This window comes from Taeniopygia guttata, chromosome 12 (genome assembly GCF_048771995.1).
Source record: "Taeniopygia guttata chromosome 12, bTaeGut7.mat, whole genome shotgun sequence".
Taxonomy (NCBI): Eukaryota; Metazoa; Chordata; class Aves; order Passeriformes; family Estrildidae; genus Taeniopygia; species Taeniopygia guttata.
Window position 1 is genome coordinate 20,258,478 of NC_133037.1, and position 27,945 is coordinate 20,286,422.

A 27,945-nucleotide genomic window follows, 5' to 3' on the forward strand; every position below is an offset into this window, starting at 1 on the left:
TAGAATATACATCAATTTACATATAAACAGTAGAAAAGGCACTGTATCTGTTACTTAACTATTCAAAAGGAACAAAACATGAAAAAAACTCACCTTGTTTCCTTACGTGATATACAGATTAACAACAGGAAAAAAGGCAGGCTTTCAAAAGCTACCTCAGTAGCTACCTTTATTTAGAGAGGTCTCACAGGGATGATCCTGCAGCAATCCTGAGCTGGCTGCTCCAGGAAGGCTGCACCGCTGTCCCCACCTGCACACCAACTGCTCTTGCACTGGGACACCTGTAGAAGCTACAGGAGGTCACAGGTGGCCCCAAGGTGTGCCACAGCACAACACCACATCCCTCCATGTGCCATCTCCCCTCCCACAGGCTGGCAGACCTGCAGATGGGCCTTTGCGGCACTCAGTCTCACATGTTCTCTAAAGACAGAGCAGATGAATTAAAGATCTTTCTGATACAAAACAATGGGGCATTTAATTAAAACCAATTTTTTTTCTGTAGCTCTATTTCATGCTACTTTGTAAAAATATGGGAGACTTTTCTTTCTGAAATTCTTACAAAACCCACTGATTCAGAGAACATTGGAATCTGAGGGGTGTGTAATTATTATCAGCAACTTCATATGAGGCAAATATGCAAACTGGGTACCACCTCTCTAGCTATGCAGAAGGACATTATTCTTTTGCCATGGTCACACTGCACAGCACACCGCAGAGAACAGCTCTGGACTGACAGCCCAAATATTCATATCTTTAGTTGTATCAGACCTTGAAGCATTTCTCTTAAATAGCCATCTTGGAATATAGAAAACTTACAGTTCATATTAATAATGAATGTTCTATGTTGTCTTTAAGGCACATCTATCAATATTTCATTTTGGTCCAGAGAAGCAGCTGCATTTCAGACACCAGCTATCCAGATATCTGGCAGGTCAGTTTGTTGAAACTATTCTTATGAATGTCGACTTCAACAACATGTATGGAGTTCACCGTCTGCAGTGCAGTGTTGTGTCCCAGTACTGTGTGTTCCCTAGGTGCACCATTGCTCTTGGCTACCTTCAGCAGGTGACTGTTGTCTTTGCAACACCCAGGAACTACGACATCTCGAGTCTGCTCTTCCTGGGACCTGTAAGCACAAAGGGAAAAGTTATTTTTGTTTCATTAATTCTGGTGAAGGTACAGAATTTGTGCATTTTATTGGCGCATCAGGTGTTTCGCAAATGACTTGTGCTGCAACATAAAGAATTGCTTCTCCCAGCATCAAAACCAGTTGGCAGCAGTGGGGCAAATAATTGTGTCTCTGTAAAAGCCTCAACAAGATCTCAAGTACCTTTTTGCTGAGTACCAACTGAGCACTGAGAACCCCTGTGACCTGCCATCAGGGAACAGAAGCTACATGGGGTAATGCTGCACACCTCACTGCCAAAAGAAAATCTTCTGAGGTGCTTGCTGTTGTGCACTTACTTATTTTCTTACAGTATAAGGAACTCAGTTCCCTCTTCTTGAGATGATAGTCAAAGGTCAAAATAAAAACCAAATCAAAGCAGCACGTAGACAGAGAAGGACTGGAATAAAGTTTTGCCTGGGCCAGCAAAACAGCCTTTGGAAAAAAAAGTCTTTGCAAATTGTTCTGCCAGGATTATAGCTCAAGTCTAGGTATGCTGGTTGGAGAGCAGTAAATACCTGAGCAGTCCATGTGAGCAGAAGTCATCCTACTCTGATGTTTTCCCCTACAAAGCTCTATGTTGTGAAACACTTCAATAACCCATAGTCCACCACTCAGGAACCCAAACTAGCTAAAAGTGTACTTGGAGAAGAAATCTACTCCTGGCTTAGTAACCCATTCCTCCCATTTCAGGAACGATTAAGCTTTCATTGGCATCTGTTGGCACAGGGTGCCCAGAGTATCTGCGGCTGCCCCATCCCTGGAAGTGTCCAAGGCCAGGTTGGATAGTGCTTGGAGCACCCTGGTCCAGCAGAAGGTGTCCCTACCCATGGCAAGGTGGGGAATGGGATAATCTTTAATGCCCCTTTCCATCCAAACCATTCCATCGTTATGTGATTCTGTAAGTGTAGGGTGAGACAGTAGGCACCACTCTTCCCTGCAATGGATTAAACCCTGAAGACATCAGAGGGACAGTGAAGCCAGTGGAGCTCCACCTCAACAGAGGATAAGAAGAGCTATTGAGAGGGTTGCAGTGTCACCAAGGGACAACTGTGCATGCAGTGGGCTTTGCTCTGTGTGCATGACCTTCAGTCAGACAGAGTCTTCAGTTTGCTCTCTCATCCTTGGAAGCTCTGTACTTTGTCCTGAATGAGCATGACTGTTTCTTCAAGCACTTCAACTTTCCATAACTCCAGCCCCCAACTAGGCTACTTCGTAACACCGCAGCAAGAGGATCAGAACCCTTCTCTGCACCCTTACCTGGCAATATAAACCTGCCCTGGTTGCTGCACAACCAAGTGCATGATGCATTTGACAAGGACAGCCTTTATCTGACAGATAAAATCTGGAGCTCCCATCAGAGAAGAAGAATAGCCATCATAGCATTTGTCAATGGGATTTAGAAGATTCACAAGAATATTTTTCTGTGTGACTTGAGAGCCGCTCTTTGCTGGAGGGAAAACACTGTTAACAGGACATCTGAGATGTGTGAGAATGCAGCCACAAAGCTGCCTGGTGCTGGCACTGCCTCTCAAAACAGCTTTTATACTAGAGGATGGGAGGGGATTTTTGTCTTGCTGTATGTCTAGTGGCTTTGTACAAGACCCTGGGGTAATCAGGAAAGCATTATGAAAACAATAATAGCAGCTCTATTGAAAGCACATTTTGCTGAACATGCCCCCTTCGAGCTCTTGCAATGACAATTACGACTTAAATTCAGAAATGGGTGGTAACTTAAAAGCCAGTTTATAGTACCCTTCTAACAGGGCCCCAAGGTGAAACCACAGCTCACTTCCCCTGTCTCAGCTTTCGCTGAAGCGTGCAAAAAAAGGTGGTGGTGGGGAACACGGAGCACAGGAAAAACAAGGGTAAAAAAAAAAAGAACAACCCTATGAATAGAGAAGTTCAAGGCATTGGGGAAAAGCAGCGAAAGGAAATCTGTCCCTCTCTTCCCCTTCATGGTGCCATGTAATCAAACATTTGGTGTAGGGAACTGTACCAATTCCATACAGTTGTATCAATGCTGCTCTATGTGATGCAGCATTAAACCCCACAATGATGCTGAAAATGCTGAGTTGCCTCTCCTAATAGCATGCCGGCTTTGTGATTTTTCACAAAACCTTTTCAGTTGGAATTCTTTATTGTTGGATTGCCCTTATTTGCTTTTTGCCAGGTAGAATGGTATAGCATCTTGTAGTCAAAAAGATCTCTGGTACAAAAATTTCAGCAACTAAAAGTATCTCCTCTGGGAGAATATACCAGCCTGCTTCTCTGCAGAAAGATTTTTTTCTTCTTGGTAATATGCTCCAGCTCTGTGAGTAGCTGAAATGAAGACTTTAAGCCTACTGAGACATGGGCTTTTCCATTTGACTAGCTTCTGCAGTTAGATCAGCTACTTCGCAAAGAATGTTTTGTAACTTGACTTAGAGCTGTGAAAAATAATTCACCTCTAAGCAGTCCAGATTTGGAATGCCCAGCTTCTTTCAAATGCTTCCACACTAGACAAACAACCACACCAAATTTCTTTGATTCTCTTTAGATTGCATTTTTGAGCTGGACTACTTTTTTTGTCGTTGTCATCTTAGCTGACAGAGAATGAAAAGGAGTTAGTGTACAGCTACATTCAGTTCTCCTGAGTGTGGAAAATACTGGATCATCAATTCTCCCTTACAAAAAACCAGCATATCCCTTGAGTCAAGGAAGTATCTATTCCAGGACAGGTTACAGGACTTTTACACTGAAAAGCAGAGCAGCAGAGCCAAGGTGTGGCTAGTTCTGACCATCACTAGGAAGATGAATGCAAACTGAAATGAGCTCTCTCAGTATTTTTTTTTTTACACTGGCTATCTGTGCTGCTCTGGGGACAGTATCTTCTACACATGCTGATATATAAATAGATTCCAAAAGAGGAGTGCCTGGTTCTTTAATGTCTCTTCATGCCAGAAGGGTTTGCTGTTTGCTCTCACAATGTTAGACTAGGTTGTGCATATTTTGCCAGGACAAAAGTGGTTCCAGTTGGATTCAGACTCCCATTTCTGGCACAGAACACTTGCATTTCCTTGTGTTTTTTATGGAACTGATGGCTTCACTTACAGAACAAGAGTAAATGATACAAACTACTCAAACTACTTAAACAAGCACAGGACAGCCCCCTTCCTGAATGGATGCTTAAAATTTAATTGATTTACATTACAGCAATGGACAGAACAGGACAATTCTTTACAGATTTAAAAACTGGCAATGGTGTTTATCAGAGCCATTGCTTATTTGCATTTCCTCATCCTGTACTCCTAGAGCAGCAGCTCTGCTGAGGCTGTTGCGCTAGCTTGCTGTGAAGTTTTGCCTTCTTGAAGAAAATTGAAGGCACTTTTTAAGATCTGTCATTTTGGCAGAAGTTTAGGTTGGATGTTGGGAAAAAATTCTTCACAGAAAGAGTTGTCAAGCCCTGGAACACCTTCACTTGGGGAGCAGCTACATCTGACCATGAGCAGTGGGTGAGCGTAGCCCCTGCCAGCATTAAGCTGACTCCACTCTTTTTTTGAACACCCATTTCTTTAACATAATGTCTCAGTGACCTTCACCTCTATCTCTCAAACACTACTAGCAGCTGGCACAGAGGAAGGACAGCTGCCATTAAGTTTCTCTTTACTGATATTTTACAACCTACCTTCTCGGGCAGATGCCTGATCCTAGCTCTCCCACACTGCTGCTTGCTGGGATGGCAGAGGGCTGTTTGACTCAGGTGGTGGATGCCCAAGTAACTGCTCCAGAGAAGAATTATTGCAGGGTCAGGAATTATTCTTCATCAGAAAATAACTGACTCAAAAATAGCACATCCTGGTTCATCTTGCAGTCAGGCTCTGAGAACCATTCCCAACATGCTGACAAGCCCTCTGCCCAGCAATCCTCCTGGGGCCTGCTTCGGAGGCTCATGGATATTGTTCTTGTCTAACTACAGCCCAGGGCTACAGCTAATCTCCCTTCCCTAGACACAGACCCTTGTTTTCAGCTAATCTGGCTCAAACCTCTGCACCACAGAGAAAACTGCTATCTCTGCTGCTCTGAACTTCTCAGAAGCAACGCTGGGGAAACATCTCCCTCCCAGCAGCACCATGATCTGTAACTTGTTTTTCCCTGCTCAACATTATTTAGTGTTTTCAATAATATAATAGAGCAAATATGCTGTAAATACTCGCAGCTCATGCAGATAAGACCTTGTGGTAAAAATTGGTATGTTCATCCTCATTATGATTCTTTACATCCAAATGAAAGACGTGGCATCTGGAGTGACAGCACTCTGTAACTAATGATCCCGGTATTTGTACACATATTTCTTATAATTTTAAAGCAATTTGTTCAACCATAAAACCAGACAGAATGAGGATCATTATAATTAAAGCAGTTGACACTAAAATTCAATCTTTCCCTGCAAAACTACATATTCATGATGTTTGTTCTATGCTTCAAACATGAGGGGAGAAAGTTCTCATTTTGTGGCAGCCAGGTCCAAGAACAGCACAGTGGAGCTCCTACAGACACAGAGCTGGGCTTATCTTCTTGTTGTTATTTATAACCTCTGCACATCAGCACGCTGCCTCCACATCATTTCACCTAATTGCATCCAAAATTATCTTGTCAGCATACTAAGGCACCTCTTTAACTGAATAGAGTATTTTAATCCTAAATTTGTCTGCAAACCTTTATTTGTTTTGTAAACCTGTATTTCTTAATACCTTACCCACCTGAAAGAATTGAATTTTTATTTTATATTCCTTACCTGAAAGAATTAGCTTTTTATTTTATCTCTTCTTACAGCATTTTGATCCCAAAGTACTGAATCAAAATATTAATCTCAAAATCTATTCAATTAAGTCTGAAAAGTAGCACAACCTACGTGCTTTTCTAGTCAAAAATAAATTAAGATATACTCAAGAGAGTCTTCTTCAAGGGTGGAGGAGTTTTTACTCTTCCAGATACTTCATATGCTACAAGAAGAGCAGAACAGTTTTCTTCAAGGAAAGAGAGAAAGCTATTGTAAAAATGACCGAATTTGTCCTCCACCCACTCCCTTGTCAGACATGGGCAGCACGCATCTCAACTTCCCGTTCTAAGTGGGCTGCAGAGCCTCTTCCCATGGCTGGGTTGCAGAAAACAGCATGTACCACAGCACTGGAAAAGGCAGGGAGGAGAGGATTCATCCCCTGTGCTTCTTCAGACAGCTCCTGCCTAGAAAAACCAAGCAGGATTGCTGCTGTGCTTGGACATCTCATGGTGCATTGGACAATTCCTCCAAATGTCTGAAACCTTAACACAAGAAGAGGATAAGGTAGGATAGAATAGGGATAGGGTGCTAATAGACTACAGTAGACTAGACTAGACTAGACTGAAATATTTCATTTGGAAGGGACTCACAAGGATCACTGGGTCCAACCACCGGACTCCTTTAGGGCTGACCAAAAACTAAAGCTATAAAACTAAGGGCATGTCTAAATGCCCCTTGAGCAATGACCCCCTCTCCAGGACCCAGTTCCAGGGTCTGACCACGGTCTTGGTACACAAAGGTCTACTCATGTAAAGCCTGAACCTTCCCTGAGGAGTCTTGGTTAAATTCTCTTTTGGTTTGTTCTTGACCATGGATATGCAGAAATATACGGAATCTTTCCTTTGGGACTGCCTGCCCTCAGTTTTGCTGCTTCTTTCCAACCATACCATGTGCCTGTAATTATTTCTTTGGAAAATCAATTCTGTAGCAGCTTCACCACTGCAGCAACACCCACCCAGGTTTAGAGATTTCCTTCAGGCACAGGCTGCCAACATTCCCAACTCACACTGGGAGGGAAACGGTATCACAGCAATCATCCAGACAAGTAACGTGTCCTTTCATTCTGGTCCTCCCAGCACTCGCCAGCTCCATGGCTGCACCTCCTCAGTGCCTGCACTGTTCTCTTGTTCCCAGTAAGCAGACAAACACAGGATGAGGAAACTTAGCCTAATTTGTTACACGTACACAAAAAAACCCCAAAAACTTGCAAGTGAAATATAAAACTGACAGACCATTTGTTGTCTTCATGAGATCTGTTAGCAGAATTCCTACATCTCACCTTGCATGTCTGTTGGGCAGATGAAACAGGAAAGCCTTATAAATATGATTGCTTGGCAAAAGATTTTGAGAATATGGAAACTATAAGTGAGACTGAAATGAAAGCAAGCTTTGAGATACCAAGCCTTGGTTGCTGAACAACTGGAAAACAATAGTATGGCCGGCTGAAGGTAATCCCCTTTTGATGAAACAATACCCTCCGCTTGCAGACAGGTCCAAGGGTCAGAGCAGACCCTACTAGCTTAGCAGAAGGAGTCTAAAGAGTAGTTTTTAGGGTTTAAAATGTAACACAGTATGGCAATGTAATCATTCTTATAGGCTGTATGTAAATGCTATAGGATTTGTATCTTGTACTAGATCGGTTAATGAAAATTGGAATATTCAGCAGAGAAGAAGATTTATGGTATTGTAACGGCAACTTTGCTCTTTTGGGCCTGCTCTGAGCTGTGGCTGGCAGCTCCAAGCAGGGCCCTGCACCCGCACCCTTTGCCATAAACCCGAGTTCCAAGCCCTGGCTGCAGGGATCTCTCATCTCCATCCGTCCCAACAGTCCTACCCACCGTTCCTACACAAGTCTATTCATTTTACAGAATTAAAGAATAGAAATCACTTTAAATTACTTGATTAAATAGCTCTTATTTGAGTGTAAAAGGGGAACAAGGTATAAATAAGGAAGGGTCACATCTGTTCCAAAAGCAATTCCAGGACAGTTTTATTCAGAATCACCTTTAATGACACTTCCATCTCTGATTAGAAGCAGTGACCATTTTCCATATGCAAAATAGCCAGACTTTTATCTAAGGGTGCACAGACTGATATGCCTGCTCTCATAGCTGGTTTTAACTTTGGTTAGCGATTAGCCAGGATCCTATCAACTCATTCAAACCTACTTTATTTTAACAGCCTTACCTGTAGAAGCCTTGGGTATCATATGCCGTGTTAGTCACATCACCAAATACAGATGTATTCCTGAGTTTCTTATTGTTGTTATTGTTTCTTCCCTTAAAACCAAAGCAAGCAGCTTGCATGTGCTCTAATTCTTCAGTCCTTAGCTGGTACCACAGCTGCATTTCTCTGTGAATATACCAAGCCGTTGAAACATATTGTGATATATGGCTGTACAGCTGAGCTGTTATCTGACCACAGACCTGACTCACTAGAGCTTAAATCTCATTCTAGGTTTACTGAAGAATACACTTAAACACATGATGAACTTCATGTGCAAGCCAAACTTGTAGAGATTTAAATAACACCCTAAGATAGGGAGTTCTTCAATAGCATAAATATTATTGTGTAAAATAGTGATACTGTAAGTACTGTCCAGCACTCCTCAAAAAATAAGCAAACAAACAAGAAAATGAGAACAATTTTCTTATGAGAGCCAGTGGATGGTTCAAAGTAACAAACCTCCAAGAATTATGTCCATTTGATTCAGTGTTTTTCCAGACTACAGGTAATAAGAAAAGTCATATAAGGTGGGATGATGTGTCAGTGTTCTAATGGACCTTCAAAAGTGACATCAGGCCACAACCTGTTGCGTGTGAGAAGACTTCAGATCATCTCCATTTTATGGGATAAATTAGTTCAGGGAAAAAAATATATTTTCTATGACTTTTTGCATCACTGCTATTCTTAACGTTTCCAAAATCACCAGGCAGGTTGAAAAGATATTGACTTAAAAATGGAGGAGACAGGTAGTGTTGCCTTTGTTAAGCATAGGGCACATTGCCTCACTGTAAGAATTCTCTTTTGGAAATGTTCAGAGCTGTTTTCATGATGCCCTCTGCAACTCTGAGGCAAGAAGAAAATATCCACCATTTCTTTTCTTGTTTTTAAAAGAAGTCTAAGACTTGCAGAATCACAGACACTCTCACTGGCTGGTGGGAGAAGATCAAATTGTGAGAACTGGTGACACTGATTTTGGTGCTATTTCTGTCTTCTTGGGACGCAATCCTGCTCTTCCCAAAGAAAAGAGTAGCCACACTTCTTTAGCAGGACAAGATCTATGAGGAAGCTGAATGGTGGGAGAACTTTCAGCAGCCTTCATCCCTCTTCTCTCCAAAACACAGGTGGATGTGGCAGTTTAGTTGTGAATATGGTGTTAGTGCTGTGTTGACAGTTCAACTTAAGGGTCTTTTCCAATCCTAACGATTCTATGATTCTATTAAACACAAGATGGCACTTCAAAGATCATTAGACACCATGCAAGGCAGATTTGTAGGCAGAGGTGATCTCTCAGGCGACCAACTAGGAGCCAAAAGAAGCAGACATGCAGACCTCAGAGCTACAGTCAAGGTGAGGACATCCCCCTGCTCCATAGGTACAGATCACCTCATCTTTCAGATCTGGCCTAAGAGACACTTTATTATTTTCTCCCCAAGAGTTCTCACTTTGTATTAACTTATCAAGCCTGCAGCTTTTTGTCAGATTAATGCTTTGTGCATTCAGAAGTCAATCCACTTTTCCACCTCCATTACCAACAGAAATGCTGCCACTGCACCTGACAAGTTTTGCACAGGGTTATGTTACGTTTTCTCCCATGACATGGACAGTGTGTAAATGACTTCAATTCTTTCTGCCAGAAGGGAAAAGATACACAATGCCTGCAGTGCCCCCAGGTTTCTCCTTGGAGCTGGGCTCTGTTGCCAACGGGATGGAGCAGCTCCTTCAGGAGACAGGGAAAGGTGCACAAGGGAGCAGGGAACTGAGAAGGTCTCAGCAAAAGAAATAATTTTACAGCCTGATGACAGAATCAGGTCATTATGTCCAGTGTGAAGGGCTTTTCTTTTGTAAGAGGAAAAATATAAAGTCATTACAATAATGAGAATGGCTCGTTTTTACAAAGCTTCATTTAAAATAAATGAAAAACAAGGACTGTGATATGAATAGTCTGATCAAAAAGAAAAGTGGCAATTCCAAAAATATCAATTAACCTTTCATTTCAAAGCAACTTATTTCATGCTACCAGTAAAAACCTGAATGTTATGACTGACACTAATGACTTTCATTTTTTGACACAAAATAATCTTTCAAGAGAAACAGAAAATCTCTATTTTGGCTACACTTGGATTTCAAATGACAAAAATTCCCCCTTCAGCTGGTTCCCACACAGCTTCAGACAAGCCACAACTCAGCACAGAAACCTTCACTGCTGTCTTCCCCAGTCTCCCTCCACTCCACTGGTAGGAATAACCAGCAAGAAAAGTGAGACGGAAACCAAGTTCCTGTGGAAAGCTTTCTGCAGCAGTGACTGTAGGTCACTCAGTGCTCTCGTGGGCAACAGTAGTTTGGCTCCAGCCTAGAGGCAAATGTGCTCCTGCTGACACTATCCACACTGAGTTTTATATTGAACTGGATTGAAAATTTGGCGTTTTCATATTCCTGTTTATAATCCACCAATTTGTGCTCCAAACCAGAAGACAAAATCCTCTGTCCTTCCAGCCCCATGAGGCTTTGAGGATGCTCTGTCGATGGTGAGGCCTTGGATGGCTCTGACACAGGGAGATTCCATTTCCCAGCAGTGTTCAAAGAAAGAAAGGAAAACAGGAAAGAAACAGAGACGAAGGGGAAACACTGCCAATCTCCAATAATTTGAGGAGAGAAATGCTGTGCCAGAAAATAAGACTTGTGTGTTCAGCTTCTGCATAATCCTGGGTAAATCCAGATCTGCCTAGGCATGTTGAGGTTATCTGATACTAACAGGCATCAGGTATTTAAATACTCTGGAATTCCAAGTCCTTTTACGCCTAAAGCTTGACCTACAAATTAAGGATTTTAAGTAATAACCATCATTGCAGTGCTGCAAGCAGCAAATCCTTTGAAGCATTTGTTATCACAGCAATGAGGTCCATATCATGTACACTCTTACACTGTTATTAAAACTGTCTGTTTGACATACCTTTGAGTTCTCCTCCTGTCACTTTTCTTTGCACACTTGATCAGACAGCAAGTTAAGAAAGCCATGGACATCAGCAAAATGACAACACAGCTCACAATGGAGGCAATCACTGCGACCTTAAAGCCAAAAGTCTCATACTTTGATATGGCTGCAGCAAAGCAAACACAGAAACGTTTCTAAGATCAGAGCATAAAATTATCTTTCACATTTTCATTAAACCATGCTGAAACCTACCTGCTTCACAATTCTGCTCAGTGAGGACCTTCATATTACAATGCGTCAAGATATCAGAGAATCTTGGCTTCAGTTTTGACCTGTGCAAGCCTCAAACTGGACTATGTAAATATCTCCTGTTTTTAAGTTACTAATGAATTGTTCACAAGCATTTCACACTGCAATTAATTAAACACAGTGTCCTTAGCACTGCAGTAGCTTAAAAGCACAAGCCTGTGGGCAGATCAAATGCAGATGAGCTGCAGACTCTATTAACAAGGACCAAAGCTACAGAAATGAATACTAACATGGGTAAATGGCCTTAAAGAAGCCATTTAGAGCAAAGACAGTTCCATGTAATTACATCCTCTTTGGCAGGCAGCAAACAAACAGGTCTTCCTCTGTTTGGGGAAGGATGCAAGATGGAAGAAGTGACATGCAGGGCTGAGTGTTCACAGAGATCTGATGCTGAAATGAGTTATCCAGACAAAAGGAGGAATAGGAATGTGATGTGGCACAGCTAACACTGATCTCTGCCAACTCACTTGGAATAGTAAGCATGTCTTGCTTCAAAACTCAGCTAATTCTCCAATGCCACAATGACCAGCATCACAAATGGTTCAGCTGAGCTCCACACAAAGCATTATATTTCTGCAGACTCTGGGGGAAGGATTTCTCTCATTTTTTCTTTTATGAGATCTCTAAACAAGAGATAAGAATAGCTGAGTGTGGGAGAGAGCACTAAGTGGCTTTAAGAGCAATATATCCACTGGGGATTTGAAATGACATGAGGTCTGAGGCACCTCAAAGCTCAGAGGTACCAAGTTTTGCTTGGGTCTACATCTGGTCAGACTAGTAACAACCTTAAAATAAACAAGCAGAAACACAGCTAAAAGGTAGTTAACTCTGTTGTCATTCAGACACTATTTCTCTATATGGTAAATCTCCCATGCAGCAGCAACAACCAAAAATTGTTAGAAAAATATCACTATGCTTCTTTTATGGCAAAAACATTGTCAGAAAAGACTGCCAGGAGATAAGAGGTTCACTAATATGCTTGCACATCAGTTGGTCATCCCCATAGTGTTGGGGTGATTTATGATGACAGTCTATTCCCTGATCCTCTGCTTTATGCCCTAAAATAATTGCTGTATCTTTAAGGTGGGTCCGGGGGAAGGGGGAGCCTTGGGGCCCATAGCTGGGCTTTTTCAAAGCCTCACTGTCCCGGTGTCCAAGGGGTGTGGTGCAGTCTGGGTTTTGCTTGGCCAGTTTGGGGTTTTTTGTTAACCCAGGCAGAAATTTGTTTTGATTTTTTTTTTCTTTTTCCTGGGCTTGGAGAGGCTGCAGCAGCAATCCTTCAGCTGCTTTTTGAGGTGAATTGGATGCTTCGGTTTTGGTCCAAGATCTATCTGAGAGAACAAGTGCCACAGGAGAAGAATCGGTCTGGCCCGGCTGGCCAGAGGGGCTGTTCTGGAAAAAGCCCGAGCCGGGGAGGGAAGGCACACCTGCTGCACTGCTTGTGGCTCTGGACAGGGGACCAACACCAGAGATACACCGGGTTCCCATCTGTTTGCCCAAGCTGCTGCTTGAACCTTTTGGCTTCTTCCCTGAGACAGGAGCTGGTTATCACCTCTCTCCCCACACGGCTGCCAGCCCCTGTGTGTTTTTATCTTGCTCTCGCATTTTGGAAATTTTTTCTGGGGCGGAAGGGGTGGGGAGGGAGAGGGAGGGTGTGTGTGTTAAGGTCTGACAATTCAATATCTAGCACACACTTACTTTTTCTCCCGTGCCGTTTAAGCAGTCTGTTTGTTAATAAATGGCTGGGTTTTTTTCACTTTCATCCACTAATATTCATTTCTTGTTGGTGGAAAGGGATTCTTGGAACCCTTTTTTTTAGAGAAAACACTCATTCCGGAGAGTTTTTCTCCTAAACCTGCCTCTAAGCCGAGATACCCTTACATTCTCTAAAGAACTATACAACTTTTAGCTAGAGGCACAGTTCTTCCAGGTGCTACCAGTGACATGAGATCAGGGATTAATCCAACAGAGTCTTTTATGTGTGTCGTGATAATGGAATGTCAGAACATATATTGGGTGGAATTACTATCAGTGGGGCAACTTTGAAGAAAACTGAATTTGTCTTTTTATTTGCACAGGTATCTAGAATGAATCCTCACATTGCAGGATAGGCAGAGCAAAACGAACGCACCACATCCCAGAAGGAGGGGCACGATTTGGGAAGAACCTTACGTTTGCAGGAGGGCACTCCGGCTGTCCACTGCGTGCTGTTCCCTTTCCAAACGCAGGTGACGATGCCCGGTCCCTCCAGCTGGTGCTCAGCAGGGCACTGGAACGTGACCACTGTTCCCACATCGGTGCCGTTGCCGTGAAGGACCTGCAGTGAGCCGAACTGGGGCGAGAGAAGGCGGCTGCACTGCCCTGCAGAGCAAACACAGACAATGCAGCGCCGCTGCCAACAGTGAAGCCATCCACTGAAGTTTTATTCACATTAAACTGTAAATCAGTCACAGTTAATGGTCAAACAAATACCAGACCTCGGGGTGGTTGACGTTGGCTGCTCTGCCAAGCATCGCCCCACGGTAACGCTACCCTCCATCAGTGCCCATTCAACAGCTCCTCTGCCCTCACCCCCAGCACAAAGCAACTGATGTTGTGGTATTACCTGCTCAGACTGGTATACGTTGAACACTTAAACATTAAAAACACTAAAAAAAGTTAATTTCTGAGAGGCACGGTCCCCTGTGGATCCCTGTGTTGGATTCTGATTAATTTAGTACTCAGGCTAGCTGGGAGTATTCATTACGTGTCTTCCCCCACACAAATTTCCAAGATCTACTGGACTGATCATGCTGTTTAGCCTACTTGGTAGCATCTTGGCATAATCTGACTGAAACTTCTTATCTTTACAAGCACTACATGTGTGTTTGGCTTGACTGAAAGGGGCTGGTGGTGTCAAAACCACAGGAAAGAGCACAGAAAGACATACACATATAACATCTCCCTTTTCAAGTGACAATCTGCTTTACAGTGAATCATTAATTTTAAATAAATTTTTGTTCATTCTGCTTTTTTATTACTTTGTTGTTTATACAGCTGTTCTTTGAGCTGTGGAGAGGTTCTTCCCTTGGCCACCCAATGTCAGCCATTAACTTCATACACGAAGTTTTATTGTCACAACATTCCTTGTTCACAGTAATTTTTACCAAAACTTTCAATGAGAGGTGATTAAAACAACATAAAACATCTAGATAACTTCAAAGGTAACAAATACATTTTCTGGGACTATACATGTGCTTTGACAGAATGTAGAAACTCAGGTATTTTTAACATTTACAGAATACCAGCAAGGCTTCTGAATCAGAGCCCAAGTTCCCTATTTTTCACTGGATTTCCAAATGACTTAAGAAAACTCAGAGGCATATGTGAGAACCCCGGGATTGATTCAGGGGTCTCGTGGGGTGGTAAAGTCTCTCCTCCAACCTGTGCTTCCAAAGAAAAACTCCGCAGCCTCTTGTGGTTCGGTCTCAAGGCAGTTTATTGCTCGTTATCTAAAAGATTGTCTTCACCCACCGCGGCTGCTTTGATCAGCGGCCCAGGCAGGGGCACACACTCTCCTGACACCCTCACTGTCCGGTGTCTCCGTCGTCTCTCTCCCCACCCAGGGCTGCTGCTATCTTTTATATGATATATTACGTGTTATATGTTTACAGATTTTCCCCAATACCTACTATCCATGTTACAATGTGCTCTTCTACTCCAAACCAATATGTGAATGCCAACATCACCAAGAACATGGAGGTAAGGAAGAAGAAGGAGGAAGAACAGGATCAGGCACACTTTCCCCCATTTTAGAACTCCTGACCCCCCTGTACAAAGTAAAACCCCCCTGTACAGGTATTAAAACCCCCCTGTACAATACTAAAAAATTTTCCCCTCTAATTTGTAACTACTTTTACTATACCATCTAACTCTCAGTGACCGCTTGTTCCACCTTCAAAGTTGGTAACTCATTCCATGGCTCAAACTCAAGATCACAGCTGTTTTCAGCTGCTTGCCAGGGTCTAAAATGCTTCTGACCACGGCCTGGAACCTCTGAAAATGTCTGAGGGACATTTTGAGTTCCGACAGGCATAGTGCTGCAAGTACTATGATGAAACACACAAAAATATTAAAAGAGGGAAGACATATTTTCCACATCTACAGGCAAAAAGAAATTACAGCCTCCCTGAGAACATCCTGACAGAACCACATGTTGTTAGCAAATCTATTTTATTTTGAATGCTAAAACTCCCCTCATGTCATTATTGTTGTTAAGCCCCTAGATCATACCACAGCAGGCAGGTGTCCCACCTATCTATCTCCAGTTCATGCTCTTAAACTCCCTGTCCCTGGAAAACAAACCCAAAGGAATCTCAGCAAAAGACCAAACAGAAGTCCCAGTGACAATTACTAGGCTTAATCTACTGAGTAAATATGCACCAAGCACTAGCTTTTAAAACCATAGCTCTTTAATTCCATGATGATTATTTCTGGTTGTTTTGCCACTTCTTTCAGCCACTTACTATGGTAGCCATTGGCCTCAATGAGAGCAAATATTTTCTGTAGTACTGGTCTCTCTTCACCTCCTCCCGTGCACATCCCATTCCTGGAACATACGGGATGTACTGGACAATTTTCCTCCTCACTCCAAAAGAGTGTTACGAGTTTGGGCTTTTCTTTTTATTTTAATTACTCTGTGGTTTACAATGAGAAAATATTGTCCTAATCTGTAAAATAAAGATTTTACATATAGTTGTTTGGGTTTGTTTGGTTTGGTTTTTTTTTTTTTTCATTTTACAATTTCAAGGCTATTTCTAGAGATCAGACCACATTTTTAAGAGTTCACATTGGTGACTCTTGTAACTGCACAAGTAATTAGAACTGAATTGGACTTGATGCACACCTGCTGGGCAGCCTCAGTAGAGGCATTCAGTACACCTGTCAGTTTACCTGGACTCATTGGTCACACTTTGTTCTCCAAAGAACAAATAATTTGGCAGTGAATCCTTTCTTTCAATACATATTTAATTTAATCCAGTATTGACCATCCTGAGTAACATATGAAGCTTTTGAACCTTCCCTGCCCTGTCCTTGCCCAAGATGGTGTCTGCCAAGACATTAAACCTCTGAATGGCAGTGACCTTGTCAGCACCATTCCTCAGCTGTGGGCTTTAAATAATTTTTGCTCTACTTGAGCTCTACAGAAATGTCTACTAGTCAGCATCCCCTGAAACTGTGGGTATTTCCATGCCTTGCCCTGGGCTGCAACAGCATCATGGATCATGCCCAGAGGATCATTTCCATATGAATGTATTTGGGGCTGGAACCACAGAGGTGCCTCTCAATGAGAGCTACACATCCAAAACCTTCTGTACCTGAGCTGAAAGTTCATCAACGACTTCATATACCTGCACTTGTGCAGAGGAGGAATGCTGTTCTTATTTTAAGAGCTTCTCAATACCATTTCTTCCCACTAAAGTCAAAAACTGAAACGTGTCACTGCTTTTTGTTTTTCACAAATGCATTTATTGAAATGCCCAGATGGAGTTTTGCCAGAATGATCTTTTGAAATTTCAACCAAGCTGAAATTTAGCTTCTCTGCATAAAATTTGCCCTAATTGTAATCATCAATTGTTTTCCAAAATTGCTTTTGGAAAACTTTCCTGCAAGCTCTAGTGTCCACTGTTAGCTACCTTCCGTGTTTTTGTAGTGAGCCATGGCATTCACTTTTCTGCTGGGTTAATTTTACCCTTACATCTCCAAAGAAACATGCTTAATTAAGCTTCTATCCTTATACTTACATAAGCAGATGTTCCATATAGACTTCTTTTTTGAATACTCTTCAGGCATGTTTATCAGACTAAATGTACTACAATCAAGAATTTTATTATTGTTTTTATTAATAGAATTAATTTTATTTCTGTTTTCAACTGAGACTGGTGTCTGAGGCTGCACTGCTGCCTGGTAAAACACAAAAATTTGTACTGACCCAATTTACATTTAGATTTGTTTTTCTTTTATAAATATCTAGAAAATATAATGTTCAGGTCTTGGTTTCCATAACTGGCACCCAGAAATGTAAAAACGAAAAACTGTAAAACTGAATAAATCCCCTAATTAGAGAGCTGGAGGCCCTCTGCTCTGGAGACAGGGTGGAAGCACTGGCATTTTTCAGCGTGGAGAAGAGAAGGCTCAGGGGAGACCTCAGAGCCCCTTCCAGTGGCTAAAGGGCCTTCAGGAGAGCTGGAGAGGAACTTTGGAAAAGGGCCTGCAGGGACAGGACAAGGAGGAATGGCTGAAACGGGGTATATTTAGATGGAATATTGAAAAGAAATTCCTGGCTATGAGGGTGGGCAGGCCCTGGCACAGGTGCCCAGAGCAGCTGTGGCTGCCCCTGGATCCCTGGCGGTGTCTGGGACAGTGGGAGGTGTCCCTGCCCATAGCAGGGGTGGGACGGGATGGGCTTTGAGGTTCCTTCCAACCCAAAACCTCCAGTTCTATGATTCCTGTTTCTGCAACTATTTCTGCAGCTTTTTGTAGAGCAGGAGCTGATTTATACAAACACAATTCTCAGCCTGGCCTCATGCTGAGAGGATATCCAGTGTTCAGGAAATCTCTGAATCTGAGTATGCTGTCTGGCAGTGCAGAATGGCACTGGCTACAATAAACAGGTTATTGCATATGACAAATAACTGTCCTCAAAGTAAAGACAGACACTAAAGCACAGTGTCTTTCATAAAATCTTAATCACCCAACCTCTAGGTTCAGAAATAAACACATACATAATTTCCAGGCAGTGAAAAATAGAGAGTAATGCAAAAATTAAAATAATCCAAAATATCTCTTTTCATGTACAGCCAGGATTATCTGTATTGCAAAATTGATTTGTCAAAAAGAGGAAACATATGGATTCCCTGTCAGCAAGCTGGGGATTTATGTTTTGCTGATAAGAAAAAAGAAATGAGACAGCAACCTAGGCATGCCTGCCTGGTAAGCATTTCCTGTGCTCCTTTCACAGCAAAACAGTGAGTAAAATCAAATACATTGCATAAGTATCTACCAAAATGATCTAAACTACAATCTATGTCTTCGCCTCATTATTCCCAGACACACAAAGGTCACCCTTTTGCATTGCTTACTGTTGCCAATTTAATATCACTAAAACATGCTGGAATAACTAGATGCCAGAAAGAAAGAGAACACCAGGCTCTATCAACCCTGTAGAAAATAAACACACCAATATTATTGCTGCAAGTCTCTTTTCCTACAGAAGCACACCTCAGAAACTGGTGTCCCTGAAATCACAGGCATTTAAGCATCCACAGCAGTCTTACAGAAGAGCTCTGGGAAGAGGTCACTGTGTTAAAAAGCAAAAGAAAAGCAGCTAGAAGTGAAATATGAAATAAAGCAGACATAGCAAAGCATCTTGTACAGAGTGAAAGTGTCTGGCCCTGGCATTGGTCTCCTTGCCACTATGCCTTTGCTTCCTTGCAGAGTTGGCCTCAAGTCCTGCTGGGGCTGGGCTTTTAAACCAACCAATGTCCACAAGGATCTGATCCTCCCAGGAGAAAATCCAGATGCTGGCATGGCTTTTAAAGAAGTTAGTGTAAACATGATACCAAATCTACAGTAAAAGAGCAGGGCGAGACACAGGCTACAGAAGCTGCAGAAATGAACTGAGGTCCCCAGCTGCGCTGCAGTCCCTGGGAAGCTGCTGTGGAGATGTGGGAAAGCTCTGACAGATCTGCCTTCCAACACACAGGTTCAGCTCTATGAAATTACTACCTGTGGGAAGCTTTGGAGGTTCAGGGGTGGCACAAACCACATGCACGAAAACACAGCCCTCTGCACACCCATACTGCAAGGACCACTTCAGAGGCAGGACCAGGCTTGGCCACCACTGCTCTGGGAGCTTCACACCCTAAATTCTGATGGAGACCAGCAAGAACTGAACAGCAGCCACAGGACTGTTCCTCTGGGTCAGTTACATAAAGGAACATCTGGACAACTGCACAGGGTAAAACTTGCAGGTACCTAAGGAACACATCTGTCACAGCACATTACCTGACAAAAGAAATGCAGCTTATTAATATATGGTTCTGGCACCTGCCTCACATCAGCACTTCTGAATGAAAATATTCCCCATAAAACGTTTCATGTTTCTATTGATAAAACTATTTTTAAAGTGTGATAGAGGGAACCCAATATCTGATGATTCTTACAAGTCAACATTAAACATTTGTAAAAACAGAAGAAAAAGAAAAGTGTGTTCTCTCGTTAATACATCATTTCCGTGCAATTAAGAAGGAGAGCAAAAAGGTATTTGAAGAGAGTTCATTTCTGTGTTTACAAATCCATGCTCAAATAAGCTCTCTGCTCCCACCTCTGTTATAGCAGATACCTCAGGCTCACTCCTACCCACTTTCTTCAATTTATTTTGTGGTCTGTTTTGTAGGTAAAACTGATTTTTCAGCACATGTAATTTACAACATGCAAAGGTTCAGGTGCTGAGACTCCCACATCCATCTCATTTTGGGCAGCATTGCTTTCATGGAATCACAGAATGGTTTTGGTTGGAAGGACTCTTAAAGCTCACCCCATTCCATCCCCTGCCATGGGCAGGGACACCTTCCACTATCCCAGGCTGCTCCAAGCCCTGTCCAGCCTGGCCTTGGACACTCCCAGGGATCCAGGGGCAGCCACAGCCACTCTGGGCATCCTGTGCCAGGGCCTCACCATTCTCTTAGGTCACCATGGGACCTGCAACAGGGGAGTCCCAGGGCAAGTGTGCAAGTTGCCTCTGCCACCAGGTCCCTCTGTTCTCAGACAGGTTTTGGTGGGCACATTCTTGCTGGTGTCCTTCATTGGGCCAGTGAACTCTGTATGTTTATAATTTCAACTTTCACCATTATTTTTTCCCAGTACTCATAAATAATCTCTCATTCATTAAACAATTGTAACATTTCTGAAGAGGATGCAAAGTAATCCACTAGCTAGAAAGCCAGCCACTGGAGAAGCCAAAAGAAACCCCAGATGTATTTCCACAGGGAAACCACATCTCTGTTAGGCACCATGGACAGAGGAAGGATGAAGGATGCCTCCACCAGAAAAGTGGACAGGACAGAGGTTGTGCGCTGCCCCATGGGAAACCTCCTGCAGCATCCCTGGAGGAAGGGCAGCATCCTTGTGTGTCCACTGCCCGCTTTCAACATGCTCCACTCTCCTCCACTGCTCTGGGTCCTTCAGGACACAGAGCTCAGCCTGGCTGCATATTTGCCTTGCCTCACTCTGGGTTATCTGCCTGTACCAACTCTTTGATCTGGCTTGTGCACAGCAACATGCACATGCTGGGGTACTGAACAGGGCTGATAAGAGCAGACGTGCCTAGACTGTGTGGCTGGTGGCCTCCTGCTTATGCACAACATTTGCCAGACTGGACACAATCTCCCTGTTAAGCAAAACAAGCCTGGATGCTACAGACCTTACCTGCATTCGCTCCCCCTGGCTGGCCCACTTTGGCTTCCCTAAGTCTTTCCCAAGAGCAATCTGAAACTAGTTCTGTCCTTGGTTTGCTGTGTTAGGCTGTGAAATGCACACCACAGAGCTGTGACTTGGCATCCACAACTGCCAGCAAGAATTTCTGTGAATAATTGATTTTTCAGTCTCAAAAAGTTAGCAATAGCTTGCCTTTTATTATGGTGATAGAAGTCATTCATGGGCTGAGAAACCAACAGCCAGATTTAAAACCCTTCTCTGTGGTTTTATCATTTTTATTTTTCTTCTCTTCTGGTTGGTTCTTTTCCTGACAGAGTTTAGCTTTCCTAATCTGGGCTTCATGCAGAGGGACATGCAGCTTGGCCATGGACACCAGAGTAACCTACAAACTGCTCAGTGAGAGCCATGCAGCATCCTGCCAGGAACTCTGAGGCACAGCAATGACCAACAGCACAAGTCAATAAACACACCTTTCAGCCTCTGCACACAGGAACTGATACAAGATGGCACGAAGACTGACAAGAATACCAGTATAAGGACAGGGAACCAGTGCATTGTGTTTGCTTTTTCCCATTTAAAATTTCGGGATTGCAGGTGAGTTATGCAAAGAATGGCGAGCAGCTTGAGAGAGCAGAGCAGAGACGGCAGCCCCATGTCCTGCATGTGCTAGCCCTACATGGCTAGGGAACTCAGGGCTACACCTGAGAATGCAGCTTCTGGCCTGAAACAGATTAAAATTAATGAAAACCTTAGTCCTAATCTAAATTTCTGCAGGAATTAACAATAATGGGACAAACACCACAGCTCTCTTGCCTGTGCAAAACTGCCCCTGGTTTTGCGGGGCAGCATTTCTTAGAGCAAAGTAGAACCCCTGTGTCCAGTCCAGATGCCTCTTTTGACCCAATGAACTAGCAAAGATCTTGGAAATAACTGTCGCTGTAAGCAGAAACCTTCCTGGGTCTAATTCTGCTTTTACACGAAGGCACAGATTTCTGCTCTTCCGAACAGGAAAAATCAAACCCCAAAACTTGCTCTCTGAGCTCCCACAGGCCAAATCATCCTCCCACACACTGTTCCCAGCCCACACATGCACTCAGGGAGCTTTGTACACCATTACTTCACCCTACTCAACTTCCGTCCCCATTTTGACCTCTCCTCAAATTTATTCCCAATCAAAGTTACTCTGCTTAGGAGTCTGAAATACATGAGCAGCATTGTGACATATTTCATCCCAGAAATAACAATGGAATCATCTCTCCCAGGTCTGTTGGAGGAAAGGAGAGCAGTTAACCCATCCCTTTCCCCAACAGTGCTTCTACCAGCCGCCACCACTCCAATCTGGGCTGAGGTAGCTGTGACTGCTGCCCCCCCACAAGCAGCTACTGAGGCCCCTAAAGATGCTGCTGGGCCACAGGGGCTCTGCTCTGCTGCAAAGGCTCATTTGTAATCCAGGCACCAGCTCAACCCCATCCCTGAGACCCTCAGCAGACACAGGAATTGATTTATTTTGGGAAGCAGTTGCTCATTCTGCAACTTCTGCATTTCTCTCTGTCATCTGACAACCAAACAAGAGGCAGACTGCAAAATCACCTCTCTGACAAACCCAATCCACTCAGCCAGTCAAAACTGTTCTTTAGAATAACTTGCTTGCTCATCTGCAGCTGCATTTCAAAGACAGTGTGTCAATAAAATGCCTAAATGAAAACTTAACAATTATCCTAGGCGTTAGCTTGTCTCCATCATAATATTGAAGGCAAGACTCTACAGTGAACATAAAAATTCAGTGGCAATCATGATTAATAAGCAAAATCATGTCAATTCCATCATAGTTATAAATTTATTTTTTGTGGAGTTGCAGAGATGCTTGGGGATGCTCTGCTTTTCCAGGGGGAAAGTCCAAGGATGTCCTGGCTCTGACACAGTGGGAACAGCAATACTGGCAGCAGTTTTGCCCTTTAAAATAGACCATGCCACACCACCCAGAAAATGCTGGGTTAACCACTGTCATTGGGGTGCTTCTTGTGTTTTAAGACTGACTTGTGAGTTTTTAAATTTCAGTGTTTTGGATCCAAAGCATTCAGCTCACCTAATTCATTAGCTGAAATTCAGAAGTCTACTAATAATCTGTCTCTCTAGCCTAGGTAATTTCAGAGTAGCCAGGATGAAAGATTAGAGAATTCCACAGGGAACAATCTTGCACTGTGGAGGACTTAAAAAACCCAAAAGCTCTCTTCCTTTCTCTATTTTGTACTGTTCTAATGCTTTAATGACAAGCACAAAAATCCTTCCCTCAAAGCAGTATCAATGCCTGGTGTAAATGCCTAACCACCCAGATTAACACCTTGCAGTACAGGAGATAAAGCCAAATAGCTTTATCTAACTGCCACTTATTTTACATTACTTAATACAAGGTTTTTTTGCAACCGTCACTTCTTTTACATTACTTAATACAAGGTTTGACTTTGAGCTCATGGGAGAACAAGAAAGGAGAAATAACCCTTGGGAAATTACAAGCCCATATATTCCACATTGTATAATTTTCTGCCCCGTGGAAATGGAAATTTGGGATCCATGATTTCTTCTGCAGCCTAAAAACTGAACCACATCTGAGGATCACAGGGACAAGGTGATAAAATTCTATGCATCCGTACTGCAGAGCAGCAGCGCTCCTGGCTTTGATGCTGTCTTGGAAGAGCAACTGTAAGTTCTTAGTAACATAATTTCAGTTTCTGCACTGCCAAGGAAACTCACTTGAGAAAAAATAAAGTTGCTCACAACAAAAGAACAGACAGCTTAAGTCACACCATAAGTACATCCATCCTGGTACTGGCATCCCACCATGGCCACCAACATCCAGGCTACAATACGTGTTGTCCAACTCCTGTCCTCCAGCAAACTGCAAATCCTATCTGCTCTAAGCAAGAGACCCCATCCCTTTCTTTCAGTGGTGTCTTCTAGATAATTCCTCCCACAACTAGGTCTGAATACAGCATTCACTGCAGCCTGCAGCATTTCCCACCTCATGAAACCTCTCCCCTTCCCTGGTCAGGTAAGTGGAGGAACAAGGCAGAACCACAACTACAGACAAAAGCCCAGCAGTGAGACCTACGAATTAAAAACCTGTCATAATGAGTGTTTCTGTCAGATCCTGCATTTATTGTCGCTCTGTCTGTGGCTGCACTGATGTGTTTGTTGATGCATCTCTGTGTTGGCAGTGCTAGCTGGTCTGAAAGAGCTACAGGAGGGTATTGAGGAAGGAGAGGAATGACAGCAGAAAAATGTTACCACCCTGGATAACTGGAGGGCCAGAGCCTCCCACTTCAGCAACATACAGACTAAAAATAATGATATGCCAATGATAAGCCTTTGTGCTCCTCTCTCTTTTTCCTGTTTCACCAAACACCACAGTACAGTCCGGGTGGCTTCAGAGGCACCAGTACCTCAGTGGCACGGGCTGACGACAGCACCCTGTTCCATGGTGGCTCCCACAGGGCAGGAGAGTGCTCAGGTCACCTGGCACAAGCCTTTCAAAATCTCAGAGGCTTCTCCAGAGAATTTACTGAGCCTGGCAAGCACTGGTCAATGAGTGTCCACAGAACACTACCACAGCACGGCAGTAACACTGTAAATGCCACTGTGACAGCACAACAGCCACAGTACAGAAGGCTTCTTCTCAGCTCCAGACATCTGTTGTGATCTTCCCCCGCGCCACGCTCCTGCCCTACACATTTGCTGACCTTCCCTCTGGGTAAGCCAGGCTCCCACAGCTCCTCAGGGAAGCACACTGCTAACCCTCCCCAAATAGAGGGTGGGATCATTCTGCCCGCTCCTGTCAGCTCTTCAAAAGAAGGCAAGACCAGGAAAAGTGAAAGGTGTTTGAATCTCACCGCTGTGTCTCAGGAAGCTCTAAGACGTTTAAATACTACAGGCATCAGGGCTGTTCTGAGCAACTTCCCTTAATTTCTCTCTCATTCATGAGTTAATTCAAATAGAAATCCTTCCACATTTTTTTCATCCTCTCAAAAGGAACATGTGAGGGAGTTTATCTGTGCAAATCTTTATTATCACCTTATTGCTCATGGTGTGAAATAATGTAAGGAGGCATTCAGCATCATAAAGGATCACCAATAAGGACATGATGCAATGAAAGATACTGTATAAATACTGTGCAACAATTGGCAGCAAACATTGATGTATAAATAACATGTTCACATTTAGATGAACAGGAGTTTAATTTAAAATTATACAAGTAGCCATCATTTTAGCCATCTAAACTGCTTAGGGTTGCCAGCAGTACATCCATCTGACTCAATAGTTCCAAACGGTTTTTTGTGAAGATGGAATTGCACCATGAAGCAGCATGAAGCACCATGAATCAGCAGAGAGGGTGAAGAGCACAAAGAGCATGAAGAGCCGACATCTGGCTAAGGTCTGGCAAATCCCTTTGTGCTCAAGCATATCCAGTCCTACAACCAATGCAGCACAGCCAAGCCCTGACCCAGCATATTCCAGTTTAGCACCTTACTGAGAACTCCTACTCCACAGTTTTGGTGTACTTGGTTTGGAAAAAATGGTCTGTTTTGTTCTGGCTGGAGACATGGTTGAGAGGAGCCAGGTCTATAGATATCCAAGGGATTCACTGAGGTTGGCTTTCTAACTTGAACACCAAACAGTTTTTGGCAGATTAACTTTTCTAGCTGTTTTGCCACAGATCTACACAGAGCAAGATTAACCTACACAGAATCAGAAAGGCTGAGTGTAACAGAAGACATGCCACTTCCAAAACTCCTTTTAGTGTGGGCAAACCCAGCCCCACAAGACTCTGACACAACATATAAAAGCAGCCAAATATACATTATTTTAAAAAAGAGAAAAGTCAGTAATTAGCAACACTATCAAGCTACAGCAACAGGATCTACACGTGGGTTTGAGTTAATTCTCTAAGCACATTTCCCAGAACTTGTTTCGCATTTTTAAATTAACTGCTATATTAAATTCAAATTAAACAGTCAAGCACATTCAGAGGATGCAATTTATTGCTACGCTAGTAGCCCAAATACATTTGCCAATTTCTATAGGCACAACAAAATCAGGTCATTAATGAAGTCTGTTAGAACTTCACGAGCCAAATAAATTGCAAGGATATGACAGGACAGGCTGCACATGGGAAGGAGGTCCCTGGATTTCAGCAGCACTCAACTCTGCTTGCATTGAAGCCAGGGAAAAGCCCATCTACCCTGTGATCTGAAGAAAAGAGGAAGAAACCCCGGCAAGCAGCTACACCAAGCTCCAGCATCCTTCCATCTCACCTTGGTCCTGGACTCCAGAGGTGGCTGTGGCTGGGAACATGCATCTCCAGGAACATGCATCAACAGGTCCAGACCATGGTTCTGCTCCCTCCAGGCCCAGACATCCACCAACCCCACAGTCCTGTGCAGCGGGTATCTCCCACCAGTTCAGCCCCTCTGTCATCTCACATTACCTCCAAATTATAGAACCCACTTAAGCCAAAGAGGTTTTGAAAGGATGTTATGGTCTATGCAATCGAACTGAGCAACCAAGCTCCAGGAAAGAAAAAGATAAGAAGGAAAAAGCTTTGATTGGTTTCTCATTCCACCCCTCAATATATTACCATATTCATTAAAATACTGATGTCTTAATTTCCTTCCCAGCCCAGCGATATGCGCCCAGGAACGATCTCTCTGAGAATCAGCACCTTCCATCCTTCCACACACTCCCCTCTGCCCCCACACACTCGTCCCCTGTGCTCGTGGCCATCCCAGCGACTGAACCCCAAACTTGTATCACTGAACCGCAGCGCCTCCTCTCTGGGTGCAATCCCCCCCCACCAGGGCACCGGCAGCCCCCAGAGCCGCTCTGGAGTGCGGCTGCTGTGCGCAGCCCTGGCGGTGCCCGTCCCCTCCGCCTGACCCGCACTCCCGCACTGGCCCCGCTCGGCGCCCTGAACTGTGCCAGGGTCACCGGGACCCGCCGGGACCCTCTCGTGCCCGGGGTGGCTCCAGGACAGCTCCAGGACACTCGTCGCGAGGCGCTGTGAGCCCGAGAAGTCCATGGCGCGGATCGCCGTCCCCTCCGCGCACCGCGGCTGCAGGACCGGCCGGAGGCGGCACGGAGCGGGACGAGAGGGGCCCTGCCCGGCGCGGGGCTCCGGAGCTGAGTGGGAAGGGAACGCAACGCCGGCTGGGGGCTCCCGCGCCCTTTCCCGGGGACATACAGCACCTCTGTCCAGGGGTGCCGCATCCTGCCCCGGTCACCCCGCATCCCTACGCGGGAGGGACCCTGCACCCTGGCCGGGGTCTAGCGCTACCACCGCTGGCATCCTCCCGCCCCTCCGCTGCGACGCTGGAGGGAACTTGTGCGAGGAATGACGCGGGACCACGCTCGTACCTGTGTATCCGCGGGGACCGCCGCTGTCCCTCCCTAGCGCAGAGGAGCGCAGCCCGTCCAGCCCGGCTGTGCTGGCGGCCGGCATGACTCCGCCGAGCGCCGCCGCGCCGAGGCGCCCGGCAGGTGCACCGGGCCCGGACCCGGACCCGCCCTCCGCCGGGGCCGGCCCGGGGGGAGCAGCGCAGCACGGCCCGTCCCGCGGAGCCCCGCCGGGCGCCCGCCCCGCGGCCCCTCCGCGACACCCGCGGCGTGGGGGAGGAGGGGCAGCGGAGCGAGAGGAGGCTGGCGCAGCCGGGCCGCCGTCGGAGCCTCGGGGCCGGGGCCAGCGCCTGCCCTGACCGCCTCGGGGTTTGGCCGTGCCCTGACCGCCTCGGGGTTTGGCCGGGCCCTTCCCCGGCCCGCGCGGCGCGCCACGAGCGGCCGGTCGGGGATGCGGTAACGGTCGCGGCGCTGGGCAGGGACTGCCCGGCCCTCGCTGCCGGCCCTGCCCGCCGCCTGTCCCCCGCTGCCTACCCCCCGCTGCCTGTCCTGCTTCCTGCCTGCCACCTCCTCCTCTGCCTGTCCTCCTCTGCTGTCTGCCGTCAGTCCCCGATGCAGCCAGGCTGG

At 44.7% G+C, this 27,945-nt stretch overlaps 2 protein-coding genes across 6 annotated transcripts in view; one reads left to right on the top strand and one right to left on the bottom strand.

Annotated features, from left to right (window-relative positions):
• The window catches only part of NINJ1 (ninjurin 1), a 56,847-nt gene extending 40,654 nt beyond the window's left edge, over positions 1–16,193 (top strand). For all 3 annotated transcript variants that reach the window (XR_012057840.1, XM_072934605.1, XM_072934600.1), the window contains one exon: positions 13,533–16,193. Coding sequence is in view for 1 of the 3 variants with exons in the window: in XM_072934605.1 (XP_072790706.1) it covers positions 13,533–13,540 (8 nt within the window). In the remaining 2 variants the exon portion in view is untranslated. The remainder of the gene's footprint in view (positions 1–13,532) is intronic.
• Positions 139–27,814, bottom strand: SUSD3 (sushi domain containing 3). 3 transcript variants are annotated; one of them, XM_030283222.4, is made up of 6 exons: positions 27,340–27,407; positions 26,241–26,493; positions 13,627–13,815; positions 11,164–11,311; positions 8,175–8,339; positions 139–1,126 (listed from the first exon to the last, which is right to left on the bottom strand). In XM_030283222.4, the coding sequence occupies exons 2-6, from the start codon at positions 26,401–26,403 to the stop codon at positions 913–915; spliced, it is 879 nt and encodes a 292-aa protein (XP_030139082.4). In that variant the 5' UTR covers positions 26,404–26,493; positions 27,340–27,407; the 3' UTR covers positions 139–912. The 3 variants fall into 3 exon arrangements, with proteins under 3 accessions (XP_030139082.4, XP_072790732.1, XP_072790733.1); XM_072934631.1 differs by lacking the exon at positions 26,241–26,493 and having other exon boundaries at positions 27,340–27,814; XM_072934632.1 differs by lacking the exon at positions 8,175–8,339 and having other exon boundaries at positions 27,340–27,415.
• Positions 27,815–27,945: the final 131 nt, after the last annotated feature.